Source organism: Marmota marmota, unplaced genomic scaffold (assembly GCF_001458135.2).
Source record: "Marmota marmota marmota unplaced genomic scaffold, marMar, whole genome shotgun sequence".
NCBI classification, from domain to species: Eukaryota; Metazoa; Chordata; class Mammalia; order Rodentia; family Sciuridae; genus Marmota; species Marmota marmota.
Window position 1 is genome coordinate 26967852 of NW_026000240.1, and position 22625 is coordinate 26990476.

Here is a 22625-nt window from a genome sequence, read left to right on the forward strand (position 1 = left end):
CTTTTTTTTTTTAATTTGGTTTGTTTCTCCATGATTAGCTCCCCCCTCCCCTGTCTTTACTGAGGTACTTCCCGCTGTTGGTTTTGGTTATTGTTTTTCATTTCTTCCTCATGTAGTGTTTTGCTCAAGATGCTTTGCAGTGCTGGTTTTCTGGCTGCAAATTCTTTTAACTTTTGTTTATCATGAAAGATTTTTATTTCGTTGTCGTACCTGAAGCTTAATTTTGCTGGATACAAAATTCTTGGTTGGCATCCATTGTCTTTCAGTGTTTGAAATACATTGTTACAGGATCGTCTCACTTTCAGCGTCTGTGATGAAAAATTTGCCGTTAACCTTATTGGTTTACCCTTCAATGTAATCTGCCTCCTTTCTCTTGTAGCTTTTAATATTGTCTCTTTGTTCTGTATATTGTATATCTTCATAACAATGTGTCTTGGCGTTGGTCTACTGTGATTTTGTATGCTCGGTGTCCTGTATGCATCTAAAATTTGTACATCCATTTCCTTTTTTATATCTGGAAAGTTTTCTAAAATTATTTCATTCAACAGATTGCTCATTCCCTTGGTTTGGATCTCTATACCTTCCTCTATCCCGATGACTCTTAAGTTTGGTTTTTAATGTTATCCCATATCTCTTAGATGTTTTTCTCGTGGTTTCTTACCAGCCTTTCTGAGTTGGCTAGACTCTTTTCAAGATGATATATTTTGTCTTCATTGTCTGACGTTCTGGCTTCTACTTGCTCCACTCTGTTAGTGATACTCTCATTTGAGTTTTTAATTTGGTTTATAGTTTCCTTCATTTCTAGGATTATTGTTTGATTTTTTTTTTATAATCTCTATCTCCTGGTAAAGTTGCTTATTTGCTTCTTTTATCTGTTGATTCAATTCATTTTCAATGTGCTCTTTCATTGTTTGAATTTGCTGTCTCATGTCCTCTTTAAGATTCCATTCCATCTGTCTAAGGTATTCCTTGAGTTCTTTATTTGACCATTTTTCTGATGCCTCTAGGTTCTCCTGTATATTTAGGCTGTCCTGCATTGTTTGTAGTCCTTTTCTTCCTTGCTGTTTCATGCTGCTCATGTTACTTCCGGTTCTGTTTGACTGCTGAGTTACTGTTTACTCCTATAAAATTATTTGGTTTTGTGTATCTCCGGAGTCTCTCTTTTGTGATGGGAGACTATGACTAGAAATGATGAATTTTGTTGCACTTTAATGCAGATTCATTCATTTCCTATACTGTGTACGGATTCTGATGGCATATAGCCATCAGAAATTTAAAAAAATTAAAGAAAAATGTGGCTAGTGTGTTTTGAGTGTTTGTAGCTAAGATATTGTGTAGACAGCATTTTTGGGAAAAGGTATGGCTATCATGGAGTAACAAAACAATTCAGAGCTCTTTGTACCTGTCTTATTTTTTGCTTTCTTTTTCCTTTAATTGAGGAATATTCATCTGTGATATGTGATTACGTGTATTTAAGGTCACTTGTACAGGAGACTTCCCAGTCTCACTCCTGTTCCATTTCCATGTATTATATTCCTTTTCTTGACCCTTGAAAACCCTGTACAAAACCCTTACCTCTGCTTTGAGAGTCACAGGTTTAGTGGATTGGTTACTAGGAATGTATTCCTCAACTGTTTTTGTTTTAAAGAAAAGTCCGATAACTTTTGTTACTTTCCAAGTTCTAGGAGTTCTTTTTTTTTTTTTAATATTTATTTTTTGGTGTAGATGGACACAACACAATGCTTTTATTTTTATACAGTGCTGAGGATCAAACCTGGGTCCTGCCCGTGCTAGGCGAGCGCTCTACTGCTGAGCCACAATCCCAGCCCCAGGAGTTCTTATCCTTAATTTTGTGTACTCTCCTTATCACCACCCCCACCCATTTATGGGGTATCTCGTAATATTTTGGTACATGTATACAAAGTGTTATGCTCAATTCAGGGTAATTAGCGTATTTATCACTTTAAACATCACTTGTTTGTGGTGAGAACATTCAAGATTCTTTCTTATAGGTATTTTGCAATATACAATATGAAATTGTGGAGTAGAGTCACCCTACTTGTTCATTGTGTATGTATACTGCATTCTCTTTATCAGTTCATGTTTATGGGCAGTTAGGTTAATTAAAAAGAGTTCAGATATCATACTGATTTTATTTTCTTGGGATTGTGTGACAGTTTTGTTTTTAATTTTTTTGGGAAACATCCACATTGTTTCCATAATGGCTATAGTATTTCTATTCTTACCAGCAATGTCTAAGCATTCCCTTTCTCCGCCGTCTTCCCCAATACTTATCTTTTATGTTACTTCTTCTTTCTTTTACCTTTTTAAAATAATAACCATTCTGACTGGAGTGGGGCTATATTTCCTTGTAGTTTGATTTGTATTTCTCTGATGACTAACATACACATTTTTAATTAAACATGTTTACTAGGTTTTAGGCATTATAAATACAGCAATAAGTAAAAAGAACAATTCCTGCCCTTAAGGAGCTTACATTCTTTTATGCTTTTGTCTATCTGCCCCTTCTTCCTGTGCCTAAGAGTTAATACTCATTAAAGAGTTCGAGGTATTCCTACAGTCACTCTCCATGGCTACTATATGAATTATGGCTTCGTTTATTATTGCAGATGAGAATGCTGAGGCATAGTGGGTTGCAGATTTAGAAAGTAGCATACGTGTTATAAGTACCTAGGCAGTTTGGCTCCAGAATTCAAACTCTTAATAACTCTACTCTGTTTCCTTTTGATTTTTAGGATTGTGTTACCAAGAGATTGTAAGAATAGCATTTTAGGATAAATTGTTAGGTGAGAGAGTAGAATAGTGATTATTGTTACAAATGAACCTTATCGCTGTCCCACTGAGCACATGATTAAATTGTGGTTAAAAGTATCCTTTTGTATGCTTAATATCTGAGAGTTTCTAGATTAATGTTATCAAAGGATTTACCACTCTCTTTTCTTGTTTTTTTTTTTTTTTGGTATTGCGGATTGAACTCCGGGACACATGACCCCTGAGCCACATCTCCAGCCCTATTTTGTTCAGAGATAGGGTCTTACTGAATTGCTTAGTGCTTTGCTTTTGCTGAGGCCGGCTTTAAACTTGAGATCCTCCTGCCTCAGCCTCCTGAGCTGCTGAGATTACAGGCGTGATCCACTGCACCTGGTCTTTTCTAGTATCTTTATGTTGCCTGGTGATTTAGGTCATCTTTTAGTGTAAATTGCTATGTAACTTGGAAGATCTAAATCTGTTTTGGCAATCTTCCTGAAAGAGCTACAAAATCTGTCTTCATTCACAGATTAAGTTTCACTGAGTGGAGAGATTGAAATGTTGTTTTCTTGGTTGAATACTACTTCCATGTTTGTATTAAAGATAATTCAATTATATATTTATGTATGTTATATTGGATATTTTTTTCTCTTAATATCCTTAATTTGATATCATTCACATAGGTGATAATCATAATTCTAGCAAAAATAGTTAACAACTATATTACTTCTGTGTAGTTAGAATACCATTTAATAGAAACTGTTGAAAAGCAGCTTCTTAAATAATCTTGTTGTCATTGTAACCATTGATTTGCTTAGCAAATTTTGTGGTGCCCTACCACCACCATCACCTGCCTGTGTGTTTGTGTGATGTATACACTGCTAAGAGAATCTTCAGGAATAAAAAATGAGGCTCAAATTAATAGCATTTTATTATATAGTTAATATAATTACATTGATAGTGAGTTCCTGTGATTAAAGAAATAGTACCTAGTGATTTACAAATAAAACTTCATGTAATTGGAAATATTCTGTGCCCTTTAAATCCTTGCGTTTGATTCAGTTAATAATCATGTATGAGACAGAGTATTATACTATGAGATGATTAGGTTAGCAGTTGTATTCTGCATCATTACCCTACGTTCATCCTTTGCAGCATGGTATATGACTTCAAAGATATTCCTTGTTTTAATGAATGGGGGCATTGTGTCTGTATTTGCATATCTACATGAACTTTTTTACACTTAAATCTACGTGAGGTCAAACACTGACTAAGGAACAAGAAATATTAAGATATCAATACATAAATTAGCTAGCATCTATTAGATACCTTAATCTGCTGATACATTATTTACTTTTTTTAGAGCAGTTTTAAGATTTATACTAAAATTGAGCAAAAGTCTGATTGATTTCTCTTATACCCACTGACTCTAGCTCAATCTCTCCTACTATCAACATAGTTACCAAAGTGGTACCTTTGTTAGAATACAACCTACATTGACATGGCATTACCATCCAAAGTCTGTAGATTTTGAATTAGAATTCACTCAGTGGTATATTCTACAGGTTTTTGACAGCTATATTACGTATCCATCATTACAGTATCATTCATAAAAGTTCCACTGCTCTTAAAACCCCCTGTGCTCTGCCTATTCATTTTCATTCCGGCCTGCACCATCCTGCAACCACTGATCTATTGTCTCCATAGATTTGTTTCTTCAAGAGTACTATATAATTCAAGTCATGCAGTATGCACCCGTTTCAGATTGACTCCTTTCACTTAGTAATATTTATTTAAGATTTCTCTTCTTTTCATGGCTTGATTGTTTATTTCTTTTAAATACCGAGCAATATTCTGTTGTCTGTACCACAGTGTGTTTTTCTATTCACTACTAGAGGATGTCTTGGTTGTTTCCAAGTTTTGGCAATCATGAATAAAGATATGGTAAACATCCTTGTGCAGGTTTCTGTGTGGATTCAACTTATTTGGGTAAATATTAAGTAGTGAGATTGCTGGAGGTACTGATTGATTGTATCTATTTATCTGGCATATCACTTTATTTTTAAATAATTATTATTTTTTTTTCCAATTAACAGGGTTACCTTTGTGGTTGTTTTAAAATTTTGAATTATACAGAACTTGATTCTTTTGCTGCATTGTGGAACAACCGCTCTAGCAATGATTACTTCAGAGTTACCAGTGTTACAGTAAGTATTAGAATTTTCTTTCCTGTTTTAAAAAGAAAGATGGATACAGATTCTATATTATGGGGTTCTCTTTGATGAGACACAGTAAATATGTTCTTTGATATTGAGACAGTATGTTTGAAAGTTTAAGTATTTGAGTATATAATTACCATATCCATTCATGTCCTTGCTAAGAGAATGTCAGCATGTTCTCTGATACTGAACAAAAAAGATGTTAATGTCCTATATCTGGGCTCAGCAAATCATGGCCCAAGAGCCAAATGCTGCCTATTTTTGTAAATTGTTATTGGATCAGACTAACACTGGTTTTGCTTTATATAGTGTTCTTCACATACATGTTATGGCTGCTTTATACTTTAAATTATGATGATGAATATTATCTCAGAAGCCAAAAAATATTCAATCTGGCCATTTACAAGGAAAAGTGTATTAACTTTAACCCTATATCATGCTTTTTATACCTTCTCCCTGCTCTCCTTTAAATTTTTTAAAAGGTTCTTTCTATCCCCTGACATTGAAATTGTTGGCTATTCTGATTACCTGAAGTAATGTAAGGGAATACTATTTGATATTTTTGGTGGCATCTCCTTAGATTTGGAGGACAAATTTAGAACTGGAATTTCTTTTGGAATCTCTGGGAAATATGTTAACAGTAATAGCAGATACTGTTCATTTCATAGCTATAATTCAAGGATCCATATACTTTGGCCCTATATGATAATGATGGTTTAGCTATAATGAAAGTGATGAATTTAAACATTTATCTTATTACTGGTCCTGTTAATCTATATACCTCTTTTCCAAAGGACAGCCTTCTGATTACTCTCCTGGATTTCTTTTTTCCCCTCAGTTCCAAGAAATAAAGCTTTCTAAATTCCTTACCTGGCCTAAAAGATGGTTAATACCTTCCTTTGTTCTTTCTCTCTAATATAGAAAATAGAAGTCTTTTCTACCTACTTACTTCATGCGTCTGTACCTTGACTTGAATATAACACTGATTTTTTGCAGTCCCCATGGTTTTTTGTTTGTATGCTTGCTTTTGCTTTTTGTGTTTATGCACTTCTATCCTTACCTGTCTAACTCAGGTAAGGACTCAGGTATCCACCTATGTGTGTCTCTAGCAAAGTGTTATGCCTCTAAGAAAGCTCCTTTGAATCCTCAAGTTTTAGGTAGGTGTCCTTCTGTGCTCCTACATTTCCATTTTTTTTTTTTCTTTCACCATGCTTAAAATAACATTCCCTCTCTCTTTGTTTCTGATGCATCTCCTAAACTGTGCATTTTTGTGTCTTATTTTTCTGGTATGATTTGCTCCTGGCACACACTAATATTAGACAGGCCCTCATGTTAATAACTCTTTGATAAAATATGAAACAGGTTATATTTAAACTGTGTTAGTATTTAAAGATGATGTATGGATGTTTAGTGTTATTATGCTTTGTAACTGAAATATTTTCAGAAAAATGTAAATCTGTAATGTCTATGTATTTAGAGGGAACTGTGTAAATGAACTCTGGTTTAGATTTGTCAACTAGAGATAAAGTTGAAAACTAATAAACATAATTTTCTGGGAATTTTGTTGATGTGTTATATATTCTATCACAGCCTTCTGTCTTGGTGACAAAATACCAGAGATAATCAACTTATAAGGAAGATAGATTCATTTTGGCTTATAGTTTCAGAGATTCTAGTCCATAATCAGTTGTCCCTGTTGAGTTGGTGAGGATCATGGTGGAGAGTATGTGGTTGAGCAAACTGCTCATCTCATGGCAACCAGAAAGCAAAGAGAGAAAGGAGGTGGCTGGAGCCCCAGCATCCCCTTCAAGGGCATGCCTCCACTGCTTCCTAAAGGTTTTATCACTTCCCTGTTGTGCCAAGGGTTGGTGACCAAGTCTTTAACACACGGGCCTTTGGGGGAACATGTTTTCAAACCATAGTACCTGTCTTCATTGTAGAGGAATAAACACTTCAATTTCCACCATTTATAAAGTAAAGATAATATATGGGTATAGTATTGGAAAATAGCTATTTCATTCATTTATATATTGTATATGATTACATTTATGCTGTGGGATCAGAGTAGTAGCTGTAGAAATCTGAAGACCCACAAGTCTAAAATATTAACTGTGAAGTCCTTTTAAGTTTGCTAAGTCCAAGATATTATTTATAATATTATTTATAGTTTTAAATAGAAGATTTGCAAGCAGGGATTAACATGATATGAGAATGTTTTGGTAGTAATGTGTAGAATGGCTCGGACAGAGGGGATGATAAAATCAGGGAGATTAATTGAGATCATTTTGGGGAGTGGTGATCATGGTAATTAATAATAATGGAAAGAATGAGTGATAGATTATTATACTGAGAAAGATGACTGGGGAGGACTTGTGTTAGCAGGAGGCACAAGAGGAAAAGTGATACCATCATGAATTTGAATAAGAGAATAATAGTGGTGATACAAGTTTGTATAGTAATTTAAAACACACTCATGCACTAAACTTTCAAAAGCAGTTAAATAATGATGTTTCCATTAGCAGAGAGAGCCAGAACTTAATCAGAATTGGCCTTAAGTTTTTTCATTTTTAAAAATTACAATTAACGCTGGGAACACTGATGCACGCCTGTAATTCCAGCAGCTTGGGAGGCTCTGAGATAAGAAGATCGTGAGTTTAAAGCCTGCCTAAGCAACAGCAAGGTGCTAAGCAACTTAGTGAGATCCTGTTTCTAAATAAAATACAAAATAGGGCTGGGGGTGTGGCTCAGTGGTCATGGGTCCCTGAGTTCAAGCCCCAGTACAAAAAAACAAACAAACAAAAAACCACACACACACACACACACACATAAATTACACAAATTAATGGATTTCACTGTGATATTTCCATACATGCATATATTATACATTGATAATTGTCATCCATTCTTTTTCCACCCTTTTCCTCTTCTCATTCTCACCCCCCTTCCCTCCCTCTTCCTATTTCCCACTTTGGACTAATTTTAGATGTATTTGGTGAATGTGAGGTAGCTTTCAAAGAAGCACATATACAAGTTAATAATCTTGAATCAGAGATCTGAAATGTGGTCAGATCTACTGATAAGGTATCCAAGTAATTTTTATAGAAGTTATACATTAAGTGGAAGAGATACATCTACAAAGGAGAAAAGAGCAGACACTGAGAATTAAGCTTTAAGGAAGCAAAACAAGGAGAGACTAAGAAGAACATTAGTGAAGCAGATTGAAAATAGTAGATTTTGAATTAGATTTACTATTGCTATTACTATTGTGTATCCTTCCTGCTTTTTGTAATTTTATGTAGTTCCTTAATAGAGTTAGTAATGTAGAATTTAGTGAAGAGATTCTTGTTCATATGATGTATTCTTTTTCAGTGCCATGTTGGAGCCAACCTGTATTGGCTTGTGAAAGCCAAAACTTTCAGGAAGTTTTGAAAGCCAGTTAAATACAACCATAGCCATTATAAAACATTAAGTGACATAAGCTTAAAATTAAATCATACTAAAAATAAAAATATATACTCAATTCATAATTTTCTAATTATTTTGTATATATCACTATTGAGGTTGTAACTTAACACCTGTTGTATACGTATGGTGGAATATGGTTTAAAGATGTACTGCATTTCATCATTTCTCAACTCTTTATGCCACTTTGATAGTTTGAAATTGGCTATGGCTATGTAAATATTCCCAGTATTTACACCATGAAAATGAGGAAATACCACAAATCATGATTTGATTTACTGTTTAGTTTATTGTGTACGGAGTTTAGAAAATTAGAGGGAAGTTGTTAAGAATGTGCTCTAAACTTAGAGGTGTGTTAGATATAGCCTTACATTATGAATAGAACAATATTCTTTTTTTTAAGAGAGAGAGAGAGAGAGAGAGAGAGAGAGAGAGAGAAAGAATTTTAATATTTATTTATTTTTGTTTTTGGTGGACACAACATCTTTGTTTGTATGTGGTGCTGAGAATCAAACCCAGGCCGCACGCATGCCAGGAGAGCGTGCTACCGCTTGAGCCACATCCCCAGCCCCACAATATTTTTCTAGTATTGAGAACTCTTCTGATTCAGCAAATAAGTTGCTTGTAGTATTGACTAATGAGTGAAATTCCAACTGAGATCTTTTTCATTTCACTTTGACATTCTGTTCATTAAAGTGAATAACAAAAAATACTACTTTTTCATGTCAGAAACTCTTGTTTATTCATCAGTTACAACCATAATTTTAGATAAGGATGAAAGAGTTATACTTATCAAAATCATTTTGTGAGAACCAAGTGGCTATGTGGAATTTGCAGTAAAGAGTAGTGTATATTTTAATATTATTTGTAGACTGTATACTATGAATCCTTTATTTTAATAATATTTGTAACATTTATAATAACTTACTAAAGTAAGAGTCCCTTGATAAACATTTTTTAAATTAAATTCTTTATTCTAATTTGTCATATACAACGGCAGAATACAATTCATTTCACATTACACATATAGAGCACAATTTTTCAAGTCACTGATTATATACAAGTATTTTCGTAACATTTGTGTCTTCATACATGTACTTAGGGTTATGATGTCTAACTCATTCCACCATTTACTAGGATTTCTCTGACTTTAAGGATTTTATAGAATTCCTCCTAACCCTCCATCTTTTTATACTGAAGAATTAGTGTTTTGCATTTATATTTTATATATAAGCTGCCCTTTCCACAGTCATTTCCTCCTTTTAATTTTCCTCTTTATTTGGGAGTTCATTTCATTCAATGTTAATGTGATATTAAGCAGGAAGGATAAAAATTTTGGTTTAGTGAAGAGTTTTTCTGAAAGTAGAAATATTAACCACCTGTATTTAGTGATACAGCAGGAGATAAGGAAAGTAGTAGAATAGTGCTGCATTTAGCGCTGCATTGTATTTATTAATTAATTTGTTTACTAAAATAATGTTTTCTAGGGATTCAACTAATGAAACTACTGCTCATTCTGATGCTGGCAGCGAACTTGAAGAAACAGAGGTCAAAGGAAAAAGAAAAAGGGGTCGTCCTGGCCGGCCTCCAGTATGTATTTACTTGTCTTCTTTATTTTTTTAATAGTCATGATTTAAATGGTTTTCATAATAGCTATTTTTTAATTGTTGTACTAGTGCTGTTTTAACACTCTTTTATTATTATTTGTAAAAATTCTAGTGAAGGCTCAGAAATTTTTGGAAACTTTTCTTTGTAAACTAGCTTAGCAGTGATAAGAAAAAGGAAATTATTGTATCTTTTTTTGCCTTCCATATTTGGCGCATCATTTGAAGGCATAGAAGTAGTTCTAACATTTGCATGGGGTATAGTTATTTAAGAGTCCTGCTTTTCACTTGAAATTCTTGATTACTTCTTTTTTGATTCTCTGTTTTGTTGTGCTCTTATGAGTTCAGTTTGAGAGTACTAGTTTGAAGATCTGGGATTAGACTGAGAATATAGTCTCATTGATAGATGATTGAGAATTTTAGAAGATCTTTAGATATCCTTCCTCTGAGGATACCTGTACATGTTCTAAGACTTTCAGTTAATTAAACATGCATAAACTTTTCAGAGATAATGGTAACAATATGTCAAGAGGTTAAGGCTTGTAGCATTCTGTACTAATGTATGACAATTTTTGCTACTAGTAGTTTTTTTCCTCCCTCTGTGATGAAAGTTCTTATGAATAATTTTAGCCTACTTTTATAGGAGACATAGTAGTATCATGAATACCCCCACACACATTTACCTAGTCTCCATCTTCAACAAGTAGTATCATGACCCTTCCTACCCGCCTGCTATATACCCATTGTCCATCTTCAGCAGTTCTTTTTTTTAATGTAATTTTAAAATTTATATATGACAGCAGAATGCATTTTCACATCTTCATACATGTATTTTATATAATGATGAGGGTCTCCTTTTGCCATCCATGCTATTCCCCTTCTCCCTTCTTTTCCCTTCCATTCAGCAGTTCTTAATATGGCCAGTCTTGTTTCATCTCTCCACCTCTTTGCTTTCTTTCTTTCTCATGTTATTTCATCTGTAAATATTTTAAAATGTATAAATGTGTTGGATAAAACAAACTATGCTTTTCCTCTATTCTCACCACAACAATCAACAAGGAAGACTTCAGTGACCTCAGAAGGTTTAGGGATTTTTTTTTTTTCCTTACCAGTAAGTAAGCAAGCAAGTATTTTGTAGAAGCAGACATCAGCTGGTTATCTTGTAATCCAATTTATTCTGACACCATCTATCTGGCATGTGTTCTACCACTGATTCACAATCCCAGTCCATCATCTACCTGAAGATAGTATCAGATACCATAAGTTGAGGGCTCAGTCCCAAATTCCCACTACCATTAGTTATAAGGCCCAGGTTGTTTTGCCTATGCTTCTAACCCAACTGTCTATAAATTGGGTTTCCTACAGCCCTTTCCTTTGATTAATTTGCTTGAGCAGCTCACAAAACTCAGGGAAATAGTTAGCTTTACCAGTTTATTATAAAGGATATTATGAAAAATGAAGATAAAGAGAAGCATAGGTAGAGATATGAGAGAAGGGGCACTGAGCTTTAATACTTGTTGAGGGTGTGCCACCTTCTGGGAACCTCCACATGTCCAGCTGGCCAGAATCTCTCTGAACTCTGGTCTTTGGGGGTTTTATGGAAACTTTATTGCATATCTAATGCTAGTTCACTGGATTGGGAAACCCAGCAAGGCCTGTCTGCTTCAGTAGCTTTTTGACCTCTCTCCAGGGTATGGGGCAGTAGGCCTCTGGAATGAGGTGAGCGTCTCATGACCTAGTACCGGGCAAGGATAATTTAGATTGGGGGGGTGTGGGCAGCTCCAAGACAAGAAAGCAAGGGAAGCAGAGTTCGTAGGACCTGCTTTAGGGAAGAGAGTTTCTACTTTCTATGGCCTGCCTTGAGGTCAGAGAGATGATCCAGGAATACATGAAAACAAAAAATATTGATTGTAATATTATAGTCACTTAAAAAAAAGTGAGGGCTTACTTTGTTTACACTGCAATATTAGTATCACACCCCAAGATAACAGTGTTTTATTAATATAACCAAAAAAACACTTATATAGTTTGTTGGTTAGAAACATGATGCAAATTCTACCCACCTGTTGTAGTTTATGGTTATGTTGTTTAACCAGTTATTGTAGATAGATAAATAGATATAAATATAGAAGTCTTTCATAGTGAGTTAATAAGATTTTTTGATATAATTACTTTTCTGTTTGCCCGAATTCTTAGTTATTTATTTTTCCAGGTCAAACTTTTTTTTTTTTCCCCCCCAAGATGGAAGACAAACTTCTTCCATTTGAGTACACACTTGTTACACTTGGTTTTAACTTCTACCTACCTTTATTTAGTGAAATTGCAGCTATATAATCTAATAGATAAATAGTACATCTACAGGATGAACTTGGAATTGGAAAAAATATCACAGTAAAATAACCTTTTAGACTTGTGTTATTTATACTTTAGTCATTATATTCATACTCAGTAGTTCACAGGGCTGTCCACTCCATTTCATGATCAGGGAGACAACACAACACAGTAGAATACTACCTCCTGAGGTGTTTTTTTGTTTTTTTTTTTTTTAATTTTTTTTTTTTTTTTTTAGTTTAGTTGTATTTGGACACAATACCTTTATTTTATTTTTACGTGATGCTGAGGATCAAACCACACATATGCCAGGTGAGCCTTCTACCTCTGAGACCCCAGTCCCCTCCTGAGCTTTTAAATTGGGTTTTGCATTGAGTGGTGATTTTTATGTCATTTAATCCTCACACCACTGCTATGATATAGCTCTTCGTGCATTTTACACAGCAGAAAACAGACTTTAAAAGAGGAAATTGCTTAAGATCATACACAGTGAGTAGCAGAATTAGGATTTAAATGAATATCCCAATTCCCGTATTCTTTTTCTTAAGGAAGTCGGAATACCAGTCTGTTAATATTGAAATAAATGATTGTCAGAATGATCATATTTGACTTATGTACCAGGTACTTGTTCTGAAGACTGATTGGGCATTTTATGTCAACTAGTTCCTTTTTGGATAAATGCAAATTTGAATAATATATAACTAATTTTTTGTTGTTGTAAATGGAGAGCATGTCTTTATTTTATTTATTTTTATGTGGTGCTAGGGATCGAAACCAGTGCCTTACACGTGCTAGCTAGGCAAGTGATTATATATAACTTTGTTTAGCTATGTTTTATTACATTCTTTAATTTATTCTTATTTCTGCTTCTTTACTTCCTTTAAAAACTTTTAATTGGCCCATAATTGTATGCACATATGAGGTACATTATACATTGTGATGTACATAATGTATAATGATTAAATCAGGGTAATTATTGTATCTAGTTCAATTTTGTTAAGTTTTATGTGTTTGGGTATTTCTCCTTTTTTTTTTGCTTTTTAAAATATATATATATATATATTTTAAGTTGTATATAATACCTTTATTTTATTTTTATGTGGTGGTGAAGATCAAACCCAGTGCCCCATATGTGCTAGGCAAGCAGTATACTGCTGAGCCACAACCCCAGCTCATATTTATTGCTTTTTCAAAAGGGTTTATCTATGTTTATTAATGGATTACTTTTTAAGGGGACTTATTCTGTTTTTATTCATTTGGTTAACTATAAACGGTCTTAAGAGCATACTAATAGGAACAGTTTTGCTTTCCTTGTTAACATATGCCTAGGGTTCACCTTATGTTTAGGGGACATTTCAGTATATAAATATTTTTAATATGCTAATTTTTCAAAACAGTTTTTTGCCACTAGACCTCCTTTTTGTGGAAGTAGGACAGTTGTCCTACATAGTATTTGTTGTTATTGCATCTCTTTATGCAAATAATTACAGGCTTACCTCAGAGACATTGCAGATTTGGTTCTAGAACACCACAATAAAGTGAGTCATACCAATTTTTTATTTCCCAGGACAAGTAAAAATTATGTTTTCACTGTATTGTTGTGTGTTAAGTGTGCCATAGCATTGTATCTAAAAATGTATACCTTAGTTAAAATATGTTTTGGGAAAAAATGCTAAGTCATTTGAGCCCTGAGGAGTCATTTTGCTTTTTTGGTGGAGGATCTTACCTGCCTATTGAAAGTTGCTGACTGATTAGGGTGGTGGTTGTTGAACCAGGCTTGTGATTGCTGTTGAATGTGGCTCTGTAAATTTCTTAATATAAGATAATAACGAAGTTTGTTACTGCAGTTGACTCTTCTGTTAATGGACAATTTCTCTGTAGCGTTCATAGCTCTTTGTGTTAGTATCTTATTCATTGTTTCAAAATTGCAATCAGTTCTTTCAAGCCCTGCCTTTGCTTTATCAACTAAAGTTATGTAGTACTCAGCCCTTTTTTTGTCATTTAAGCATTGTTCACAGCATTTTCTCAGAAGTCATTTCGATCTCTAGAAAATCTTTCTTCACTCATCTCTCAGTAGCAACTTCTCAGCTACTAAAGTTTTATCATGAGATTACACCAATTTATTCACATCCCCAGGCTCATCCCTAATTGTTCTTATTATTTCTAGCACATGTGCAGAGTCTTCCTCTGCAGAAGTCCTCGGCCCTGAAAGTCATCTATGAGGGTTGGAATCAACTTATTTTAAACTCCTGTTAATGCTGGTATTTGGCCTCCTCCCATGAATCACATCTGTTCATAATAGAATGTATGATGGTAAATCCTTTCCAGAAGATTTTTCCATTGATTTTCCCCAGACTCATCAGAGGAGTCATTCTGTGTGGCAATGGTAGTATTTTTATTTAGTATTTTTTAAATATAAGATTTGGAAGTCACAAATACTCTTTGATCCACTGGCTGCAGAATGGATGTTATTAGCAGGAAAGAAAACAACATTAATCTCATTGTACATTTCCATCAGATTTCCATCAGATGACCAGGTGCATTGTCAATGGAAAGTACTAATTAGCGAAGAACACTCCTACCCCATGCTCAAAAAGCAGTAGGCCTGAACAGGGGATGTTGTAAATAGATGTCTCATCATTCAGGTTTTATTGTTACATTTATAAAACATTGCACATTTAGTATAATTCTTAAGGACCCTAGGATTTTCAGAATGGTAATTGAACGTTGATTTTAGCTTAAAGTCACCATTTGGTTTAGTCCACAGCAAGTCATCCTGTTCTTTGAAGCCTTGAATGCAGGCATTTACACATCCTTCTCTAGCACCTTCTTCCATTCTAAGGCTATTTCATCTACATCGGAAGCCTCTTGTTTGGTATAGCCAATTATCAATTATCTTGTCTAGATGTTCTGGGTAACAGGGAATAGGGAGACTTGAGGAGAGGAAGACATGCTGCAGGACCACCAGTTATTGGAGCAGCTAGAACACAACACCATTTATTGATTAAACTCACCATATTGTATTTGCTTTATAAGAGTAAAGCAAAGATCCCTAATCATGGATCACCACAATAAGTGAAAAATCATATTTTTTCACAATATGAAAATAATTTGATATTTTTTCATATGAAATATAAGTATTACCAAAATTTTCAGAGACAGGAAATGAGCACATACCGTTGGAAAAATGGCACCAATAGACTTTAGTTGATGCAGAATTGCCACAGACCTTCACAGTTAATGTGAAATTCTAGAATATGAGGAGTGCTTTGAAAGATATCTTAACACTATGCAGTATCATGCTTATACCATTGTGATTGTACTGATAAGATATCTTATATGTCTACACACAACACTTCTTTGGTGATCACATCCAATCTCCTGACTAACCTGACATCTCAGATTTATGTCCTTATTTCACAGATTATGACTTGTATTCAGATACCTTTTGAGCTCTTCATTTAGATATTTAATGGGCCTAAAGTGTTTAAAAACCTATAAATAAACTCTGAGTTTCCTATCTTCTGCCCACCTCCTCAGTAATGATAGGCTTTTCCCTGTAGTTGCTCAGATCAACTTTGGAGTCATCCTTGATTCTTTCTTAACCTGTATTCAGTCTGTTAGAAAATCCTCTTTAGTCTAATTGCAAATATTATCTACCATTTTTAAAATTCAAACTATTAAAATAGTTTAAGCTAACATGTGCTTTTGCTCAAACCTATCAGACTTGTTCCTTGTCTTAAGGTCCTGTTTCAAAGTGTAAATTTTTGTGTGCCCCTCTCCCCACTTTCCCCAATATAGCTTTCTCTCTTTCCTTCTTTCAGTTCTTGCTCAGAGGTCGTTTTTTTCATTAAGCCCTCTCCTAATGATAGTATTTACCATTACAAATTCTCATCCCAACCTGGCTACCTTTTCTGATTTTGCATGTATATATTTGTGCACACCTGTTTTATTTCCTATTTCCATGGGACTTAATTGTCATCCAACACAGTACAGTCATCCTGAGTATCTGTGGAAGATTGTTCCAGGACAGATACCAAACTCCAAGATGTTCAAGTCTTTTATGTAAAACTGTGTAGTAAATATGTGTAGTTTACTTCAGAAACCCAAACTGTGTAGTATTACATATAAACGACATATAGATTTCCTTATGCTTGATATCATCTGTAGATTAATTTATAATACCTAATTCAATAAATGCTATTTAAAGGGTTATTACACTCTTTTGTTCAGAGAATAATGTTCAAGGGGAAAAGTCTGTACGTGTTCAGTAAAGATGTAACCATTGAAGACCTAACTACATCCTATATATCAGCCACAACATATTTTCAGTTATTGATTGGTTGAATCCAGTATTGGATAGGGAGGATCAACTGTGTACATGTTACTTAATTTGCTTATTGTCTCTCTCCTTCAACTAGAAGGCACGCCTGACAATGGCACCGATTTTTTTTTTTCTGTGTGATTTATTTACTAGGTTCTGACCTTTATTAAGTGCTTAGTAAATATTTATTGAGTAAATGAGTAAATCAGCACTTTTTTCTTCCCCTGGTGTTTTAAAGGGCTTTTATTTTAAAATAATTTTACACACATATTCTAAGAATTTCCAGACACTCTGTACAGATTGTCCAAAAGTTAGCATTTTTTTTTATATTTGCTTTATCAAATTATTGGTTTTTTTGTGCCTGTACTTGTGTACAACTCTTTCTCTCTGTGTACACACATCTGGGTAAATATATCTATATAGTGTATATAAAATGTTATGTCCTTATTATTTTTGAACTGTTTTAAAGACATAGTGCTATTTTACTTTAATACTTTAGTGTGAATTTCGTAGAAATCAAAAACATTCTTCTACGTAATCATGATAGTACAGTTATGAAAATGAGGACAACGGTATTGACATAACACTGATCCTATACTGATCTCATTCAGATTTTGCTACTTGCCCTAATGATGCCTAAAAGAAAAGAAAAACATTAAATTTTTTCTAACTTTGGATTCAGTGGTTTCGTGTTGCTTTTAGTTTTCATGTATGTCAGTACTTCTATATAACTAACTCATCTTAAATGTCCCTGCTCTTGTGTTTTATTAAGGATTTTGTTCCCTTTGTCCTAATTACATGAGGACCAGTACTTTTGTATCTTCAACATTATTCAACTTTCAGATTGGCATAGTCTTGAGTAGGAGAGGTAAATAAAAAGATGCAGTTTAAAAAAAAAATTCTCCTTCTATATGTGTAAATAGACAAATATAAACAATGAGTATGATATAGGTTAACAGATGATTTTATTTATAATAATTGTATCATAAAATAAGGCTTTCATTTAGAATATTGTAAATTTCATATTTAAATTAGTTTTAATGGCTAGAGAGAAGTACCATAATTAATTAAGTCCTTATTGTTCACTATTCTAAACCATGCTAACATAAACTATTTTACAAATCAATTTAGCTGTAAAGCCGTTGGTTTTGTTTAAAATTCCTAAAGGTGGAGTTGAGTAGTCAAAAAGGTATCCCCTATTTTCCTAACCTTTTTTCTTTTACTCTTTTTGTGGTGCTGAGGCTTGAACTCATGGCCTGCATGCTAGGCAAATGCTTTACCAAGGATCTACATTCCTAGCCCTTTCTAAAGATTTTGATGTGTATTATTTACCATCATAGAGCAATATATATATGGCATTCCCCATTTTACCTTTACAGAGATTGTGAATCTTTGCTAATTTTTAAGTGGTAAAGCTTTCAATACTTTTTAAAATATTTGTTATTTATGTTTCGTGAAATTTAACATTTCCTGCACTATACTTTGCATTTTTATTTTTCAAAGAAACAAAAAAGTCTACAGAATAATTTTATAGCTTTAAGTCTGTGTGCATTTGAATTTATATTTGTCAGTTGAATTTATGTCTCTTTTCCTTCTGTCAAACTAGTTTTATTGACTTTTTCTTAATTTTTCACTTTTCCTTCTGACTAGTTAATTAGTGCTAGACTTCCATCCACCCACTTATTTATTTGTTTGTTTGTTTGTTAAGGACCACCACACTTCTCCCGGGAACACAGAATTAAAACCTGAGTCACTATTCAATTTTCTGACCCTCCCTGAGTTACTTTCTTAAATCTAACGAAATGTCATATCTCATTTACTTACCTATCTCCCATATTTATATTTCCCAAGTTCCTGTATTTAGGTCTCATTTTATTAGAATTTGCATTGTTACCTGTCTACTATTATTCTTTCTTCTAATTCAGTCTATTTTGTTTTTTAATGCTGTCTTGTTGGTCTGTTTTTACCTGTTCAAATGGCAAGCAGTGCTTTTTAATTTTAACTACCTTACAATGTAATGTTTTGCTGTATTTCTTGATTCATAACCAATAGGATTCATCTCTTGTCCTTTTATTTATGGCTTTTGCTTTCCTACTTCCAACACTTGTTCATGATATTTTTTTTTCTTTCTTGAGTTTATTTTTTTCTAAGTTCTGTCTGTGCTTATCTTATAGTACTAGTATTACTATTTTATGAAACAAGTAAGTCTCAACTTGTAGGTCTTTTTGTGTGTGTGTATGTATGTGTGTGTGGAACTTTCCCTGGTTACCAATACCAAAAATAATCTTTGCCTTCTTAAATCCTTTCAGCACTTATCTTAAAGCAAAGTTCCATGAAAGGTATTTTCTTATAGATTTTTAAAAATTTTTTAGTTTTATTTTTTAGTTGTTGTAGACCTTTATATGTGGTGCTGAGAATCGAACCCAGTGCCTCAACATGCCAGGCAAGTGCGCTACCGCTGAACCCAGCCTCAGCCCCAGCCCCAGCCCCAGATTATTTTTTTTCTGTACCTGTTTACCTGCATATCTTAATCTTTTAATTATATGTATATAACCATTTTGTAGTAAACTGTTCCAAATATATTAATTTACCTTATTTGGATAAAAGGGTTTTAAAAATACGCATTCATAGTTTATGAATAAAGTCAGATAAGGTTATTTGTTTTACTGTTGTTAAGTGTTTTGAGTTCTTACCCTTTTGAATAAGCAGCTGGCAGAGATCCTCTCTCATTCTGTGAAGCTCTTTCTTCACAGTCATAATTGTTTTCTTTGCTATGCTCAAGCTTTTAAGTTTCCTGCTGTCCCACTTATTGGTTCTTGGTTTTTTTGAGCTGTAGGGTTCTTGTTAAGGAAGTCAGTGTCTGCTCTGATGTGGTGTAGTGTTGAGCCTGTTCCCTCCAGTTTCATGTTTCTGGCTTAATTCCTAGGCCTTTGATCTACTTGGAGTTGACTTTTGTGCAGGGTGAGAAACAGTAATCTAGTTTTGTTCTTCTATATATGGATAGCCAGTTTTCCCAGCATTGTTTGTTTAAAAGACTATCTTTACCATATATTTTTGGCACCTTGTCGAGTATCTGATGACTCTGTGGATTTGTCTTCGTGTCTGTCTTCTATCCTGTTGGTCTTCATGTCTTTTTTGATGCCAGCACCATTGCTGTTTTTGTTACTATGACTGTAGTATAATTTGAGAAGCAAATATTTAGATGCACCAACATCAATCTTGTTTGGGATTGCTTTGGCTCTTCTGGGTCTTTTTTTTTTTTTTTTTTGTACTAAGGATAAAACCCAGGGACATTCAAATACTGAGCCCCATCTCTAACCGTTTTTATATTTTGAGAAAGGGTCTTAAGTTGCTTAGGGCCTCACTAAATTGTGGAGGCTGGCTTTGAATTCACAGTGTCCTGCCTAAGTCTCCTGAACTGCTGGGATTACATGCATGCATCACTGTGCCCAGCTTATACTTTTCTTTTCAAAGGAATTCGAGGACTGTTGTTTTCTAGTTCTGTGAAGAATGTCATTGATACTTTCATGGTGGAATTGCATTCAGTCTGTGGTTTTTGGTGTTATGGCCATTTTAGCAATATCAATTCTGCCCACCCATAAACATGGGAGATATTTCCATTTTCTAGAGTTGTCTTCTATTTCTTCCTTCACTGTTCTGTACTGCCTAAAGATGCATGGAAGGTTGTTTAGCCTTGTGACTTTCTAAGCATACATAATATTTTCTGTGAAATTTGTTACTTAATATGTTGCAGGGAAGGATTTGTTTCAGATATTTCAATTTTATTTTCATTAAGAGTGTCATTACCATTTTTTTCCCCCTCATTGTATCCTTTGAAATTAGCTGCAGCAGTGAAGTCTAATTTCTGTATTAGTAGCCCTGTGGGCTGAAGACATTTTACTTACTCTATTGTTTATAGTATACAATAAGCACAGCTGTTTCTTTTTCACCACTAATTTACAAAATTGTATTAGGATGCTGAACCATACATCTTAATTACTACAAGTTCTTTGAAAGCCTTGTGGTGCCAGGTAGAAAGATTAACTTTTTTATGTGTCTGATACATAGTAACTATGTGATGAATAAAGAAATAAAAGTGTTCAATGAATGATAAAATATTTTCTAGTAAATTATATTTTGTGGAATGAGTGAGTAAGGTAACATTGGGGATTGGAATACTCACAGAAGTGTTTCTAGACAGTAAATTTCTTAGAACTGGCTTTAAAATTTGAAATATCAAGAAAAGTGCTGTCTTGTTTTATGGACTCTTGTCTTTTAAAATCCTTTTATGGAATCCTTTAAATGATTAAAGATAACATCAAGTGGACATTTTTAATTTGTCTGCTTTTCTGTTTGTACTTATCTTTTAAGAAAAAAATTTTTTAAGAAAAAAATTATTGACGAAAGATTGTTGTTTTCTTTTATCTTCCATTTTAAAACTGTTTATTAAAGGTTTCTGGCCTGGTTGACTACATAGTGAGAGATATCCCTTGAGGATCAGAAAATTGATCATATATGAAATTATTGAGCCCATAAGTATGTTGAGATTAATGGATTAATGGAAGCTATTCCATTAATGGAAGTATTTAGTGTTGGAAAAGGGGATTCAAATCTGGAAAAAGCTAGAACGAACTTGGTATTGGATTAATATTGGCATCAACAGTGGACTTAAGGTTTTCTATATATGTAGATGGATACAGTGGCAATACATTTGCGTGCGTGCTTGTGCAAGTGTGTGTTGGTGTGTGTATATGAGACAGACACTACTAAAAGTAATAGAAATAAAGAATGTGCTCAACAAATGATGAGGCTTACTCAAAGTAACATAGAAGCCAGTTTGAAGAAGACTCTTCTGGGGAAAATTGAGAATAAAAATAGACTGTAATCCATTGAATAAAGTAAGAACTCCTGGTCCATATTGAAATATGTAAGGGGAATGCCAAGTAATAAAAGTAGAAAGATGGATAGAATTAGAAATTCTATCTCCATTTGTTAGCCATCATAATAATAGGTTATTCAGGAAACACCAGATGGATCCAAAAACAAGTAGATGAATGATCTGATGGTATGTATTTACAAGTTTTATTCTTATCATCTCACAAAATACTTGTAAAATTACAAAGTGAGAAAGAGTAACTTCATGTCAGAGGAATCAGGCCTATGCTTCTTTAACCAAGATGTTAAAATTAACGTGGATGATGGTGCATGCCTATAATCCCAGCAGCTCCAGTGGCTGAGGGAAAAAGAATCATAAGTTCAAACCAGCCTTAGCAACTTAGTAAGAACCTGTCTTGAAATAAAAAGTAAAAAGGACTGGGTCTGTGGCTCAGGGGGTTAAGTGCCTCTGGGTTCAACCTCCAGTATCCCCCCAAAAAGATGGTGATTAGGCTGATTGCCTCATGTCTTTTCTGATAAAGGATGCACATAGAAGAATGGACTGCTATTTCTCTGATATTCTTGCTGAAAATACGTAAGTGAAATCTAATCTTGGAGAAACTCAGACTAAATTGAGGAACAGTCCACAAGATAATTGGCCACCATTCAAAAAATATCAAGGTCATGAGTTAAAGAAGATAGATATATTATTCCATATTGAGAAAAAATAAAGAAAGGTGACATCTAAGTATATGTGATCTTAGTGTGGATCATTTTTTTGTAAAAGACATTGTGATAAATTTCCTTGGCATCTGTGGATTAAATGGATGATTTGAAACAAAGGCATTTTCTGATTTAGCTGGTTGTACTAAGATTGTGTTGCAGAGTGTCTTTAGGGTGTTTATCATTATCTACATCTTTCAGTGGTTCAGGAAAAAAAATTAAGAGGTAGGGCAACAAGATATGATAACTGTGGAATCTCAGTGAAGGATATACAACAGTTCTTCTAGTATTCTTGGAGCTTTTATATATATTTGCTTT

At 33.8% G+C, this 22625-nt stretch overlaps 1 protein-coding gene across 6 annotated transcripts in view; it reads left to right on the forward strand.

Moving 5' to 3' along the window:
* Nucleotides 1–4865: 4865 nt before the first annotated feature.
* Stag1 (stromal antigen 1) overlaps nt 4866–22625 on the forward strand; it is a 261193-nt gene continuing 243433 nt past the window's right edge. For 3 of the 6 annotated variants that reach the window (XM_048794466.1, XM_048794467.1, XM_048794468.1), the window contains exon 1: nt 9965–10040. Coding sequence is in view for 2 of the 6 variants with exons in the window: in XM_015487017.2 (XP_015342503.1) it covers nt 4948–4976; nt 9938–10040 (132 nt within the window). In the remaining 4 variants the exon portion in view is untranslated. Of the gene's footprint in view, nt 4977–9937; nt 10041–22625 lie in introns of those variants that run through there. The other 3 variants (XM_015487017.2, XM_048794464.1, XM_048794465.1) reach the window with 2 other exon arrangements.